The sequence below is a fragment of the Cuculus canorus genome, chromosome 3 (assembly GCF_017976375.1).
Source record: "Cuculus canorus isolate bCucCan1 chromosome 3, bCucCan1.pri, whole genome shotgun sequence".
In the NCBI taxonomy this organism is placed as follows: Eukaryota; Metazoa; Chordata; class Aves; order Cuculiformes; family Cuculidae; genus Cuculus; species Cuculus canorus.
Window position 1 is genome coordinate 49,088,272 of NC_071403.1, and position 15,597 is coordinate 49,103,868.

The 15,597-nt window shown below is 38.1% G+C and overlaps 1 protein-coding gene across 1 annotated transcript in view; it reads left to right on the forward strand.

Moving 5' to 3' along the window:
- Positions 1-5,186: 5,186 nt before the first annotated feature.
- The window catches only part of NOX3 (NADPH oxidase 3), a 38,599-nt gene continuing 28,188 nt past the window's right edge, over positions 5,187-15,597 (forward strand). The window contains exons 1-4 of the mRNA XM_009570357.2: positions 5,187-5,295; positions 5,960-6,055; positions 6,261-6,371; positions 8,184-8,268. Of these exons, the coding sequence (XP_009568652.2) occupies positions 5,251-5,295; positions 5,960-6,055; positions 6,261-6,371; positions 8,184-8,268 (337 nt within the window). The 5' untranslated portion in view covers positions 5,187-5,250. The remainder of the gene's footprint in view (positions 5,296-5,959; positions 6,056-6,260; positions 6,372-8,183; positions 8,269-15,597) is intronic.

Consider the following 15,597-nt stretch of genomic DNA (forward strand, 5'->3'; position numbering starts at 1 on the left):
GCAGATTGGTGGACTTCATAATGGCACCCGATACAGGAGATGAAAATTTGGAGGAAGGCAAATGAATGCACAACTTCCTTATGCCATATTAGGAACATATAAGACAGGGCCAGATGAAAAGTATTTAATCTATTACAGGGTTTTTTATCAGGTCTGGCAACACAGAAAAAACATCATGGATGTTATTGTTACCGCTTTTTCCTCCTGCTCCTGTTTTTCCCATTTCTTAGCTCATCTTTAACCTGTTTTCCATGGCTAGCTACCTACAAAACAGCTAAAAGAAAAAGTCCTTTTGGGTAACCTGTGGACACATCTATTTGCAGAGGATTTCAGCTGCTTTGAGGGGTTGTTTTGTTTTATTAAGCTGGAAAACAGCTTGTGTGGGAAAAACAGCATTTAGCCCATGCAATTAGGAAGGTAGGATACTCTGTTTTTGGAGGTGCACAGTCAAGAGCTGGGACATTTGACACTTACTGAAACAAATAGCTTTTGAATGTCTGAAATTGCTCCTGAAGATATTTTGATTACAGTGTGAGCATGGTAATAAAGTCCCCTGAGAGACAAAAGATTTGGATTCAAATATTAATATTGTCTGCCTAGGGACTGATTATTTCCCAAGCTAGAGCTGTTAGTTTTCTCTGGTGATGGAAAGAATCAGAGTTGGAGTTGCCCCCTGCTAACAGGGTGCTAAGCCCTACTTTAGACAGAAACAAGCATTGTTCCCATACTGTTCAATGGCAGTGTCCCTTTTAGCCTCTAATGTGACATTTTATTTTGATCCCAGACCATTTGCATTTCACTATTCTTTCAACTCCTTTTCTTGACTCCTGTAGGTATTGCTGGCATACGCTGTGATTGAGATCCTGGCACTGCCTGACAGTTGAGATATCCTTGATACCGGCAACAGTTCTGCTAACCCAGGGAAAGGAGCTGCTTTATTGCACTGTGTCTGTTTTGTTGCACTGACTTGAGGAGTTCAAGAGGAGCTGGACCTACAACCAGAATACTTTTATTCTTTTTAAAGGAGTGCTGTAACTTTATTCTGCTTTTCTAGATAGAGACAGAAGTCTTTCTGCCCATTTTGTGTCTTGAGGCCAATGACTGGGTTTGTGGACATTGTCAATACTTGCTATATTCTTGCTAATTCTGCCAGCTGCATTACAAGTGTTTTGACAACTGCATTTTTTTTTGTTGCTTAAGCCCACTTCTGGGCCCAAGGTTTTTAATATTTCATTAGCAAATAAATACATTGTTACTGAAAAGAAAACATACATGAGAAGCCAAATGCCCTCGAAATCTCGGTTCTCAGTCAGCACTCTCCTCCAAACTGCACACTCTTGTTTTTGTAATTTCATAAATTTTAGAACAATCTGATGATTTTTAAATCTTTGGCACTGACAAGGTTGATACATTCTTTCAGAACTTTGGGGATTTTTTTAATGTTTTCAAGCTGCAAAACCATTTCTCCATCCATAATGTGAGAACAGTTCATAAAAAAAAAAGATCCATTAACATTAATGAGGTTGTTAAACAAAAAACCCCCAACACTTTAAGAAAATCTCTACAAATTATAAGGCTTTTTTTCTGCTACTAGTCATTCAGAAGCTGTTTACAGAAATTCAATGAGTTTCTTTTACAAAGGTAGAATCCAAGCATTGAAGAACAACTGAAGCTGAACCTTGGCCTCTGTTCTTTCAGAATTGTCTTTAAAAGATAAAGAAGAGGAAAAAAAAGGGAAAAGTTTGCACTCTGATCAGCTTCAGCAGCTTCTCTCTCCACAAAAGTTGAATAGTTTGTCAAATATATTGTGCAGCTTCTTCAGTCACCCAACAGAGACCAATCTCCCTCTCGCTTCTCACATTATCCGGAAACATTGAGAAATAATATAAAAATTAGAGAACACAGTACTGCTACCTTTTTGTATGATATAATACAAAGTGTACACTACGATATAGCCAGCAATTAAATGGCTGTCAGATGATCTGCAAAATTAAAGCACTCTGATCCTCTGAGTCACTTGTTTACCTATATCCGTCTCTAAATGTGGCATAGAAACTTATCAAGTTCATCCAGGTTACTAACAGACATAAAGTCAAGCACACAGGAAAACTGCAAAAGTGCTAGGGTAGAGTTGAGAGTCAACAGAAATCATTTTGCCTTTGAGAAACAAGGCACACATATCTAATAGTAAACTTAGGATAGCCTAGCAAAATGAAATATATATGTATATGTATACAGTCTCATGCTAATAATTAATTTGTCTTGTAAAGGGTAAGCATTGTTGAAAGTACTTTAAAAAATTACTGACAACCTCAGATATAGGTTGCTGTCAAATAAAATAGAACTAACTGCGACTGAGATCTGTAGCAGTAATTGATACAAACATTGACATTAATGCTGAGATACTTACATGGAAGAATTCAGCACCTCATAAACCTCTTTCCATGCAAAAATTGACCTTTTAAGCTAATGACAGGGTTGCCTGTCTCTTGCATGTGAACTCAGCATGCCCATCACTGCTTTTTCCCCAACTGCCAGAACAAATCCCCTTTCATCCTTATTCTATATCCTTTTTAGGATAGTTGCAGCTCATGATAATGAAGAAACAATAGCAAAATGGAATACAGTTAGTTCTTTAATCAATAAAACGTCCTTTTCTGAGTCTTGTCTGAATAGTTTGTGCTAGAAATTGGCTGAGATCACTGCGAATCAGTGTAATAAAATGATGACGACCAGTTCCTTTACAGAAAATGAAGCAATAAAAAGCTTTTGTGTTAGCTTTATGTTTTTATTGATAGATACCGTACTGGAGACCACACACATTACCATTATATATGAGAAAGAAACATAGCTGATTCAACAGACAAAAAATAAAGTGCTGTTGATTCGTTGGCTCCTTTAAGAGCTCTGGCATCTGGACTACATGCACTTCAAAGTCAAATGCTGTATTGAGATGTGCTGCTTTGAAGTACAGCTGCTGATCCAGACAAATTTTGGAGCCTAAACCAGCATATGAATCTGCTGTACTCTAAAAAAAAATTCTATTTCAGGTGCCAGTTTTGACTCATTTTAGAAAATTGCTGTCTGGATCAGCTGAACTTCAAAGCAGAACACTGCAGCGCAGCATTTCTCTTTGAAGTGCAGCTAATCCAGATAGTGGGTTTTCTCTCTCTCCCTTTTTTTAAGTAGTTAAAATTGGCATCTGACCTTACCAGTATTTCCCCTCACCCTCTGCACATTCTCCTTCCTTTTTCCCTTATTTCCTCTTCTTATGACCTCTCTGAAAACTACAGCAAAACTGACTGTCTTATTAGTTCCTGCATTACGAAAGCTATTAAGATGGTGGTTGTAAAAATAACCCATATCAAGTCACATAATAGACAGTGGCCAGTTACTGCAAGTGGCTTGTCATAAAGTTTATTAATAAATGTTTAATTCTACCATCCAAGAAAAATAAAGCTCAAAATAAATCCCTTGTATAAGTTTGTATTCAGAGTATTCATAGCTACATTTCCATGATTCTGCTAATTCATATTAATGGTCATTAGCACCAGTTTAAAAGGTAGCTGAGCTTAATAGCATTTCTACTTTAAGAAATAACTACTTTGACATCGAAAGGTATCCTATGCATCCAAGTAAAGAAGGTCTTGAGAAAATTGTTTTGCTGTGGGAGGAATGAAATTACTACAGGAAGATTTTGTGTGACTCCTGGAAATGGGAGGCAAGGGTAAATGTAGTGCACTCACCAGGACAGGACAAAAGAAGAGCTAAGAACTCGTTGGCCAGGAGGACCTTCCTGCAGTGGAGTTGACCATGCTTCAAAGCAAGCCTTACCCCAATTGTTGTCAGTTCCACTACCTAAGGGAGGGCAAGGGCAAAGGATTTCCCTATGGAGAAGTAAAAAAAAAAAATCAATAGATTATTGTTCTCTTTTAGTAAAGGCAAATAAGAAAATGTGCTCTTCATGTTTAATATGATCATGGTGCTGGTTGCTCAAATAACCACCTACTAAAGAAAAGTCTTGAACAGACTAACAGCATGTTACACTAGCCTATCCAAAGATTTTGATCTTGCTGAGAGTTACTGAAACCTGCTGACTCATTTTGTAAATGGCTTGTTAGATCCTCACAGGACTAAACTTCCAAGGAGAAGCAAGCAGGCTGAACAGTGCTCCGGACAAACTTGGAGGAATAGGAACATTTAGTTTTACAAACAAAAACAAATCCTGAAAAAAAAAATGGGTAAGCTCTAGCCCTGGAGAGTGTTTGCAGATTGCATTTGGAAGATGTTTTTATTTCCTGAGTACTTTAGTCCTGCCAAAGCAATGTCATTGCGGAGAGAAAAAATGTGTGAGCAGGGTCCAGAGCACAGAGGGAGCCACAGCATCTGCCAGGCTGCTCAAGCCACACATACAAATAAAGGATGTGGTTTTTCCTAACCCTTCTGTGTTCAGGCCTCTGAAACAGGCACCCTCTCTTCACCTCACAGGTCATGGGTGAAGGCAGTTGATGTTTGTGAGGCTTGACAGAGAAGCCCAGGAGAAAATTAATTGTTATTTCTCTCCTCCTAGCAGAAAGAGAAGGAAGGATTCATGTCCTTGGACTGAACGTTGTGAATAGGAGAAAGAAAAAATAATTGCTTATTTTATAACTGTGGCCAAATTCTGTGGCCAAATTTCATTCAAAAACTCATGCTTTTTAACATTGTCACAATCTATATGTGCAAGAAATCCAGACAAATGTTAGAGGGGCACCTTTATTCTGAAAATTCCCAACTTCTGCCTGAGTGATTTTGCCACTCCCAATTTTTTTTAGCAATGCTCCCGTCTTACACACACATAAGGGGTGCCTCTATTTGCTACTAAATTAAAAGACAAATCATGAAATGTTGCACTCTGTTCAAACAGAGTTTTTTGCAGAGAAGCAAAAAACCCCACTCAGATACGTGCAAGAGGACAATTTAATGACAGCATCTCTCATTTGCTGAGAAATAACTCCAGAGAGAAAAAGGACAGGACAATGACCAGCATTTTATTTACACAGGTCATGAGACATGTCACTGGGGTGATCTGTTCTTGTCAGGCAGTCCTTAATTAGAAAATTCCTAGAGAAACCTCCTGCTCCCACTAGCTGCTTATTAAAATCTAAAGACAAAAGGAGTTAGTAGAAAAGCCTGAGGAATGGATGGAGAACTTGAGTTACACTGGAAGGCAAGAGTCAGCTGCTGCTAGCACAGGGAGAGGCACTCAGAATGGGATGGTGGATTTTGAATGAAAAACTCTCAGTGCTGTTATTAGTGAGTATTTTTAGCATTAAAAAATCTAATTGGATATATATAAATATTTTAAGCTTGTTTAAAAGACATTTTATGGTTTGCTTACAGTAATACTCCCAAGCTTAATGTAAAACTTGCCATAAAATATTCAGCAGCCTTTTCATAACTAGTCTTAAAAACAATTTAAATTCTTACTGTTTTATTTTTAATTATTTTTAACTCCATGTACTTTAGTCCTTAGATTAAGGGAACAGGGTTTTGCAATTGTAAGTGAAATTATATTCCGAATTATTATCAGAGGTTTGGGTGAACTGTGTATGGCGGGCAGAGAAAGACATTTCCTAAGCACCTATTTTCCTCCATTCCTACAATTCATTAATTTTGGGGTTTATTGCCTTTTTGGAAACCAGGCTAAGCTGTGTGTTTAAGATCAAGTTTACTATCACGCTGTAAATGTCATCTATAGCCTCTGCTGGGTGGGCATAGGACTGTAATCCTGCATTTGCTAAAAGATAACCTTATTCCAGCAGGCATTTGTGATTTCTATCATCAGTGATCAAGAACTGCATTGCACACTGATTTTGAAGTATCTCTCAGATACTTTTATAAGTATAATCATAACCAGTTTTATAAAGATTGAAAAATACAGTAAGTGTCACTAATCTGTAGCCTGTCTGCCTTGTAGCTGGCATGGCTGGGACTGAATTTCTATTTGTTTATTGATACCTTCCACTGGTATGAAGATGAAGATGCTTACATCTATACACGGATTATGCTGGGAGTAAGTATGAGTTAGACTGTTAAAGGGCTCCACAACAAGAGTGCATGCATAGTCTAATTTTATTTATATTCTTTATAATAATATTTTTGATGCTTCAAAAGTAATTTTCCCATATAAGAGTATTATGTTAATATAGTATTTTCTTTCTTTTGCTCTTCCTATAGCAAGCTTGTAATTTAATTTCTTTATGCTGTTATATGTACAGTCAACCCTGGCTTGGGCAAGAGCTTCTGCAGCATGCCTTAATTTTAACTGCATGCTAATCCTGTTACCAGTCACTAGAAACCTTATTTCATTCCTAAGAGGAGCAAGCAATGTAAGTACCATTTCTCAAATAGCCACATTATCCTCCCTTTTTTATTTCTGTAGTTCAGCAGTATTATCCATATCAAACATTTTCCAAGGAATTTTAATTTTTGATGGAGAAGTCTGTACACTATTGCCTAGTTATTACCATTTAAATTGTCAGTATTCATGACTGAAGAGAAACAAATGGCTTGTTTAACACAGTGCTCTAAATGCAACACTGATTTTGGCAGCCACTGTAGAGCATAAAGTAGAAAGTGAGGAGCCAGAAAAAAAGGGATATAATAATGCAACTTGGCCAAATGGAGAAAATACATATCCATAACGTGTATCCTGTGTAGTTGCAAAGTAAAAACTGGAGAGAGAAAACAGAGAGAGAGATAAAAGTCTCATAAAGATAATAGGGAACATGTTTAAACCCTTCTCTCGGAGTGGTCACCATTCAAGTATTTTCTTACAAACGTGGTTTTGTAATGGAGAGGTCGTCTGCTCAGAGGCATTTACATTAACCTCAGCATCACACATAGGAAGTACTTAAGGCTTTAGCTCTACTAGATATAGCTTCAACTTGCAGTGAATTATTAGAGTCAGTGCAATTTCAATATCACAAGTTTGGGTAAAAAATTACTGCTCACTACATGACTCCAAAGACAATAGGAACTTAGAAATTGTAACACTATTTTATTTTATTATAAGCTGGTTCTTATTTTGATTCTGCCTTGGGTTTTTTTCCTCAGAGTCAGAGCTACATTTTGAGCAGTCTTTAGGCTGGGAATCAACATTGTTTTATAATTGTTGGAATCAGGGAGCTAAGCATTTAAGAAAAATGTTGTCTTGGACTCCTGAATCAGTTTGTGAATTAACGTACCATATATGCATGCCCACTTAGATGCTGAGTAAGAACTCAGAGAACTGGAACTCTTCTCACAAATAATCAATATTTTGTTCTTCTGAAAATATTCTGCCCTTGAGGAGCACGATGCAGTGCAACTTGAATGGCTATAAGCACAGTCAACACAGGGCTGGATCCAGTGACTCTCCAGGGAGGTGCTGTGTCTTGGCACTACACCCCATGGTGCTCCAGGTTTTTGGAAGATTTATTAGCTGGGAAACAACATAGACAAACACCGGGATCTTTGGCATGGCACTATGCCACGTCAAGCGAACAATCCAGACACCTACAACACCATTTGGAGCCTGAATTAGGTCTATGAGGACTGTCTGGTTTCCAGCAGAGCGTTATTTTTGGCTCACTGCAGCTCATCCTGGCCCCAGGCTGGCTCTGAGCAGAGACACCCAGCTGGCCATGAGAACGTCACCATCAAGCACTTCCAATAATGGGAAGACAGCTCAGTAACACATAAGCATGAAGCCACCTGAGGTCTAGACAACCTCACCCTCCCAGGGTGTGCATTTCGTGAAAGCAGTAAAAATGTTTCCATTGCAAGCTGCCTTTGCCAGCGGTTCAGCTGTGTTCATGCAGCTAAAACTGAGCTTGCAAAGCAATGGTGGCCCAGCCTGGTGTCCTTATACCAGCAAATCTGTTAATGAGCCCAGGCAAATCACTCACAAATCACAGCTGAATGTGTAGAGTTTTATCAAACCTCTTTTTGAGCCCCGACTAAAGCCGAATAACTTAAGAAATCCTGGAGCGTTACTATGCCAAAAACAGTTACCTGTGTGCCAAAGTTAAGGTTAACCCAAAATTTCCACTGAATTCCTTCAATATTCCATTTTTAAATGTACTGAACTCGTCTCTCCAAAATGTCAGTTGTAAATAGTAATAGGAATTATATAAAACAAGTTCTGCTTTTTCACCAAGTGCTGTGGAGGAGCACTGAGGAGACAGCTTGACAAAAACATCACATTTCACAAGATGGTTGCCTATGGAATAGCTGTAAATACAAGTAAGCGCTTTCTTTTTTTCCCTTCTTTGCCACTGACCTGTTTTGAATTTCACGGTGATTCTGCCTATTGCTGTAATCCCCATCAGCTCTGAGATGTGATATTTTAGTGCAATCATTTGGTGACTGCAGCTTTAAATAGGTGGTGGAGTCCCATCTGATTAACCATTTGTAAGCTTTGTTGCTTGAAAAAAGGTCAACTGTTAATTTTCAACCTGGAGAATAACTACTAGTTGCCATTTAGTTAATGTGACTGGCTTTTGTGCTCTAAATATTTAGTGTAAATAACTTCTATTAAATCCCTGAGAGTAGATGTCTGGGGAGATGACATAGCATTACAGCCTGATTTCCTAAGGAAACAGTGCTTATGAATCACACAGCTCATCTGTCCACTGCTGCATCTTCTTCAACAATTTTCCAACTAGGTAATAAATTTAATCTGAATTTGAGACAAACAGCTGTCTTGAAAATATTAAATTCCTATTTATTTTTTTTGTAAATAGATGATGGGTACTGGGAACTAATAGGCCCCTTGAGGAAAAGATTGCATCTTGGGATCAAAAGTTATCTGTTCTGCTGGTCCTAGTGATTTACTGAGGTATAGGCGTTCATTTACCTGGCTGAGAAGAAGACACGGAACCTTCCTGTTCCCAAAGTGGTTAAACAACCTGGAGAAGTCTGAAGCTTGTAGAATTCAGAGGGCATGGGGTGAACAGGACATAGCATGGAGAAAAGGGAAGGAATAATGAAAGGCAATAGGAGGAAGACATAAGCACATAGCAGTGGAGAGGTAGCTGTGGCAGATAGTTATCTTAGGAAGCAAGAAGGAGACACAGGATTAATCAGGGTTATTTGCAAGCATAAGACATTTTAGGGTAATACTTCAATCCCCAGGCTAACAGAGTGGATCCTGATTTCAATACTTTTTTTTTCATCTACAAGAGGCTTCTGAGTGTATAGGCTGTTAATTTCCTCATGCAGTGAGATAATAATTTGAAGTCAGGATTGCCATCAGGAACCAACAGCTGAAATTTGTCCTTTGTATGTAGTGCCACAGAATCCAGGGAGGAAGCTGGGGATGAAAATGTACATCTTACAGTGTAGTACGATGATTTACTTATCTGTCGTGTCCATTCATTTATCAGAATTCAGTTTCAGCATAAAGCAGATTCCTACAGAACGCAACATTGCTTCTTTAATTAACAAATCAACCCAGGAATGTAAATTAACCAACTTCTACTTGGTGTATAATTTGTCATGCTTCAAAAAGAAAGCAAAACTGCACAGTCAAACCTTTTATGTTTTTGTTTTTTACATTCATATAAAAATGTTTGCGAGTGCATTAAGGTGGACAGCTTGGGAAGTGCAATTCTATCAGAAAAGTGATTACTTTATGGCTTCAGTAATTCCTAGGAAAAAGACACACGAGTTGATCTGAAATGACAGAAAGCACCATTATTTAATTCTATCACTCTCTAGGGAGAAAATGAGGTTTGTTCTTGGGTTGTTATTTGGGTTGGATGTTTTTCCAGAATATAAAATGGAAAAATAGTTGATGAGGTATTTGAGGAGGAAACCAAAATCCAGGGAAGTCTAACGATAAAAACATGACAAGTTATGATCTCATGCTTCCCTAACAGACAAGTGAGAAACAACTATCATATTTGGGAAACACTACATCACCGTAGAGTAAGATTTGGGTAAATAATGGCCAGCAACTCAGTTGCCTGAAATTAAATTTCAAATTCATAAAAAAAAAATACAATCTACAGCACATATTGTGACAGAAAAGCAGCACTTCAGAGTAAAGAGGAACACACAAGTATATTGAGTCCCTTTTTATAAAATCTAACAGTGTTAAAATGTGTAAATAGATGCCATTTTCCTCTCAACTGACATATTATTTATCCAAGCATTGTACTACTTATATTATCTTTTGTTACACAAAAGCACAGTCAACTCATATTAGTCTATTGCAATTTAGTAATCTTAGTTAAATGAATGTTCTCCCCTGAATGATCAATAGCCTAAATGTGGCAGCAAGAAGTTAAGCCAATTTGCAGATGAGATCAGTAAGCTTAGCCTCACAATAGAAAATTGTAGACTCCTTTACTATTAAAGTAACATGTATTCATCTCAGCTTGCCAGGTGGTGTTATTCCAGCATATTTATTTAATAGTGTGCTAAAAATAGTCAATGCAACACTAGTATTGTCTGGCTTCTACCATGCAGCCAGCTCAGCTAAGGTGCGCGTGGCCTTGGAAAAAATACATCTGTACCTTTAATTTTTCATCAGCTCTAATACAAATTCAAGAGCAGGCTTTAATTGTTCAGGTCATAAAGGGATATAATCAGAGTCTAGTGGAAAAGGGAAGTTGGAGGAAAGAGAAAGAGTAAACAATGCTATCTATAATCAAGGGCATCATTGAAAATTCAGTAAAGGGAATTCTGCTTAGTTTGGCTTCCTGCTTTCTGCATGCCTGTCTGTGATAAGAGCTGTCTGGGAGTTATTCACCCACTAATAAATCTTCCTTATAGACCTGTAACTCTGCTAGAATAGAATCATAGTTTCATGTGTTCTCAGTTTGATCAGTGCAAATCATTCTATGCTTCCTAATGCAAAGAGACTTTTGAGTTGAAAGGCAGTTGTCTGAAACCTAAAGCTATCTACAAAAGATAGTAAATAATGTGTTTTTACAACTCCTCCCTCTTACTGCATTGTTTCTACCTTCTTAAGAGGGTATATTCATACATTTTCTGAAGTGGGGAGTGCTGGGGGGATATATGGGGTTTTTTACTTTGACATACAGCACATGTTTTGAAGAACAAACAACTTCTTGTGTTGTTTTGATCTTTCCAGGGAGGTTATAAAGATATATTGCTCCAATAGCCTTTGACTTGTGATATGAATAAAGCTTAAGCAATTAAGGGAAAGTACAGGAACGATAGAGAGATTCTTTGTAGGTAGACTGTTTGAAATGGTGGTTCCTGCTCCATAAAAATTCCAGCAGTTCAATTTTCTCTTAGAACATGCAAACTGACACAAAGTATAGTCGTGCCAGGTATGTTAAGCTTCTGACAAGCACTGAAAAATCTATAGTTAAAAATACTATAAAACCTTTCCATTTTCAATCACATTTTTGATAGTGTTGGCTGTATGAAGGGTTTTGGTGATCTGAGTCACATTTTTGTGTAAGCAATGAAGTTTTCAGGGAAGCAGATGTTTATCTTCAAAAGAGGTTTAACTGATATCGGGGTTGTACTTCTAGAAATTTCAGAAAATCAAATTTCCACTAAACCGCATTTTTTCAGATTGTTTAAATCCAGACTTAGTGCAAGCACTAGGAATGAGTCTACATTAAATTAAAAATTATAAGCTTCCAGCTGGGATAAAAAATGGTCCAAGTCATGTTCTTCTTGAATGTTTATAACCATTCTCAAAAAAAAAAAAAAAACAAATGAGCAAGTATGTGTGTAGTCACTAATTTTTACACAACCTGCACTCTTTTAGTCCACAAAGACGGCATTGAAGCTGAATTAAGGGTTCTGTGTAACTAGAAATGGCACAAGGTGATGGGGTGATGGGATGGGCTGAAGCCTGGGTTAGCTGCTTGCAAAGCCATTCTCTTCATTGCAGGCAGAAAGGCCAGGATTTGACTCTGATTTTATCTTGATGGGTTGGTTAACCAAAACATTTAACTGCTAGGAGCAAGCTCTAATTTGATTATTATCCTATATAGGCATGCAGAAAAAAAAGAGAGAGTGAAATCTTGTCCTCAGATAAACACATGCAATTTCTATTTAGTTCAATGAGAGTTGTGCATGCTTCACTGAAGGCACAATTGGCTGAATAAGACTAGCTAAATTGACCAGACTTTCAAGATAATTTAATTACACCTCTTTGTATTTAAGAATATGTACAGTAGATACGGTGTTCTATTAGCAACCCTTTTTTTCCTTCCCTTCTTCTAACAAAGCTTTTTATTTGATCTCGGAGGTGGACTAAATAGAACATCTTGGGGTCAAATACAAATTAATATATGTTAAGTTCTTCAGAGGTTCCAGATGTCATTAAAACAATAGTCAAAATCCTTCAGTCTTTATGCATGGTAATAAATATAACTTTTTTAAAAAAGATTGCATGATTGATTACATTCTTAATATTTAGACATGCAGAATGAGGAAAAAAATTGAACTGAAAATCCTGGGATGTAGTACCTTAAACTTCGCCTTCATGGTTTACTTATCTAAGTGGTGCAGGGGAAAAAAATCTGTTGTAAGATCAGATTTCGGAAATCTGCATATTAATTTTGGAATTACTTAGCAAATTCTACACCCTATCAAAACCTTAAGAAAATGCACTTTAGGGATGTAAAATATCTAATGCTAAAGACAATGTATCCAGTGCCAGACTTCTTAGCCTGCTACAACTATTGTACGTTAAATGAACCACACTGAAAATGGAATTAAATCTTTGCATTATCTTACCATCCAGCTATAATTCATTTTTAGATGGCATCATTTTTTTTCCTAGCAGCACACAAAAAAAATCAGAAAGATTAATCTAATAATGCTCTAGGCAACATCTAAAATCATAGGAGACTCAGGTAAACCAACATATTCAGTACATCATTAGCTTGAATGTTAATATTTTCCAGTGTATCATTATGGCCTGTACATTAACAGCTACCACAGAATAGCTTGCAGGAAATAAAAACCTCTCCTGTTCATTCTGGAAGTCTTCTACGCCTGCAATATCCCCCTACCTGTTAGATGAGAGCTGGAGGGAACATCACCCAGAAAGAAAGATATGGTAAATCTCAGGCAAGAAGGTATGATAATGTTTCCATTGATAGTAACACTTACAGTAAAGCAGAACAATATGTAGATGGACAAAACGGTATCCTTCAGTAGCCTGCAGAAAAATCTTATTAGATTAAGTTGCAGAAAGGGAATCTCTTCTTCCAGGGAAAAGTTGCAACATGACTACTCTTCATTAACCCTTAGACTTGAGACTTTCTTTCAACTCATTTTTCTTTTTTAAGAAATGTGGACCTCTGTTTCTCTGGAATAAACTATCACCTCATTTCACTCTCAACACTGAGGAGATGCCAGATAGCGCTAAGTTTCCTGTCACTGCTGACATGACTAGAATTTGCACAACCCTGTATTTTGAGGAAAGTGCAATATTCCATACCCTTCTGAACAACAAAAATGTCATTATTTCATGTGAAGTCTTCACAATCTGCAGTAACACTTTAAAAAAAATCATTGTATTCTGAAAGTGAAAGAGAGAAAGTGTATTACACTATGAATACAGATCCAAACCTCTAGCTCCAGTCAATGCTGCTAGTTTAAGTGAGCAAGAATAATCCAAAACCTGCAGTTTATGCTACACGGAAACTTCGGCAAAACAACACCATGGATCACAACTGTGTGAAACTCACATGGTCGCAAGGCTATGGTGACTATTGCATCGTATGAGAGTTATAAAGAATAACAAATAATATAAAGGACAGAAGGCCCAAGTACCATTATGGGTTGTAGTAATGACTAGCAGATGCCAAGATATAACTGCTTAGTATAAATCCACTCAGAGATTCATTGTCAGGCCTTTCCACTCTTTGGAAGTTTTATCTCCTGTTACCCTTAGTTCAGTACAGGATTATGTGCAGCATGTTGCTCCACAACCTACCGCAGAGAGTGCTCTGTTACTCCACACCTCCACACTCCCAGTGAGCTCTTTCAGATGTCAGAGAAACCAGGTCCTCATCAAGCAATGACTTGGTTCCCTTCCAGCTGGATCTGATAAGGTCCTTACCAGGCCAAAACATCTGTTCTGAAAGGAGCCCCTTGTAGGAAAAGTTCCTCTGCTTCCCACTCAGCACTCTAACATGCTGTTACACTTAAATACATAAACAGTGTTTATAGACTGCTTATACAACAGTTGTACCCTGGGGAACAGATTGCCACAGCCCCCACACAGCTGCCACCTAAACCCTGCAATTCAGAGCCCCTCAGGCTTTTGGATTTTGACAGTCTGAATCCACACATCTTAATCACTGCTTATGGTCTCGTGTAACCTTCCTTTCTGTGTCCCAGTGCTGCTGAGGTGCTAGGAGGAACATCTCGCACACAAGCTCCAGGGAACATCTCCTGCCTGATGGTGGTCAAGTTGTATCACATGCAGCACCTAATCCATAACAACGTACACAGGACATGCTGGGTCATCAAGTCCAATACCTTCTAATACTCACAGTCACATCATATATGCTATTTCATAAAATGACCAACCTTCAGCCGAAAGCTGCTTAGATTGCTTGATCCCATTATCCCATTTATTGAAAGGTTATTCCTTTGATGGCTTGAATCTGTCTTCTAATTTCCAGGCTCATTTTATCTCTGTGCAGTTCATATCCATTTGGATTCAGTCTCCATCCCACTGAAGCTACTGAAGCTATTCTGGCACATATAAATTATTTCTTATTCATTGGGACAAAGATTCAGAAAAAATGGGAGCTTGATTTTGAGTTTGGGTGCTCAGGATATTCACTTGGGATGCCTGTGTCAATAAATATTTGATTATTTGTGTTGAGGATTTCCTCAGGAGACAGCTCACCAGTCAGCCCAATGACTAGGATATGTGATTTGGTTTAAAGCCCTACTTTAAATTTAATGTAACAAGGATTTTAAAATAGGTCTTTCATCTTCCAGTAAGTATCTAAGCATGGGGCAATGAGGTGAAGCAGGTGTTAAAGAGTGACGAGGGAGAGCCCCTAAGTTAACATGTTTTGAGTGAAGTACAACCTGACAGCCCACCAACTACAGCATATCTATTGCTCTAGAAGGATCACCTTGGAAGAACAGAGTGAAAATAAACTCTCCAGCATGAAGGCATGGGCTACTCTAGTACTGAGGAGATGAGTGCAATCTTCTATCTTTTTGCACTGGCTGCTTTAAGCATTTCTGTACTAAGCATCCTACCTTAACTCATATTCCCATGCCCACAGCTCTCCCCAGGGGCTGGAACAAGTTGCCCAGGGGAGATGTGGATGCCCCATCCCTGGAAGAGTTCAGGGCCAGATTGGATGATGTTTTGAGTAATCTGATCTAGTGGAATGTGTCCCTGCCCATGGCAGGGGGGGTCGGAATAAGACAATCTTTAAAGTGCCTTTGAACCCAAATCGTTTTATGAATCTATGATTGTATGTGGAGTGAGGGAGCTCACTAAGTGGATAGGCACTTAAAAGCAATACCGAAGTCCTTATGCATTTAATTCCATGTTTTCATCTGTGATCACACAATGATTATCAGAGGGAGACATCATTTTTG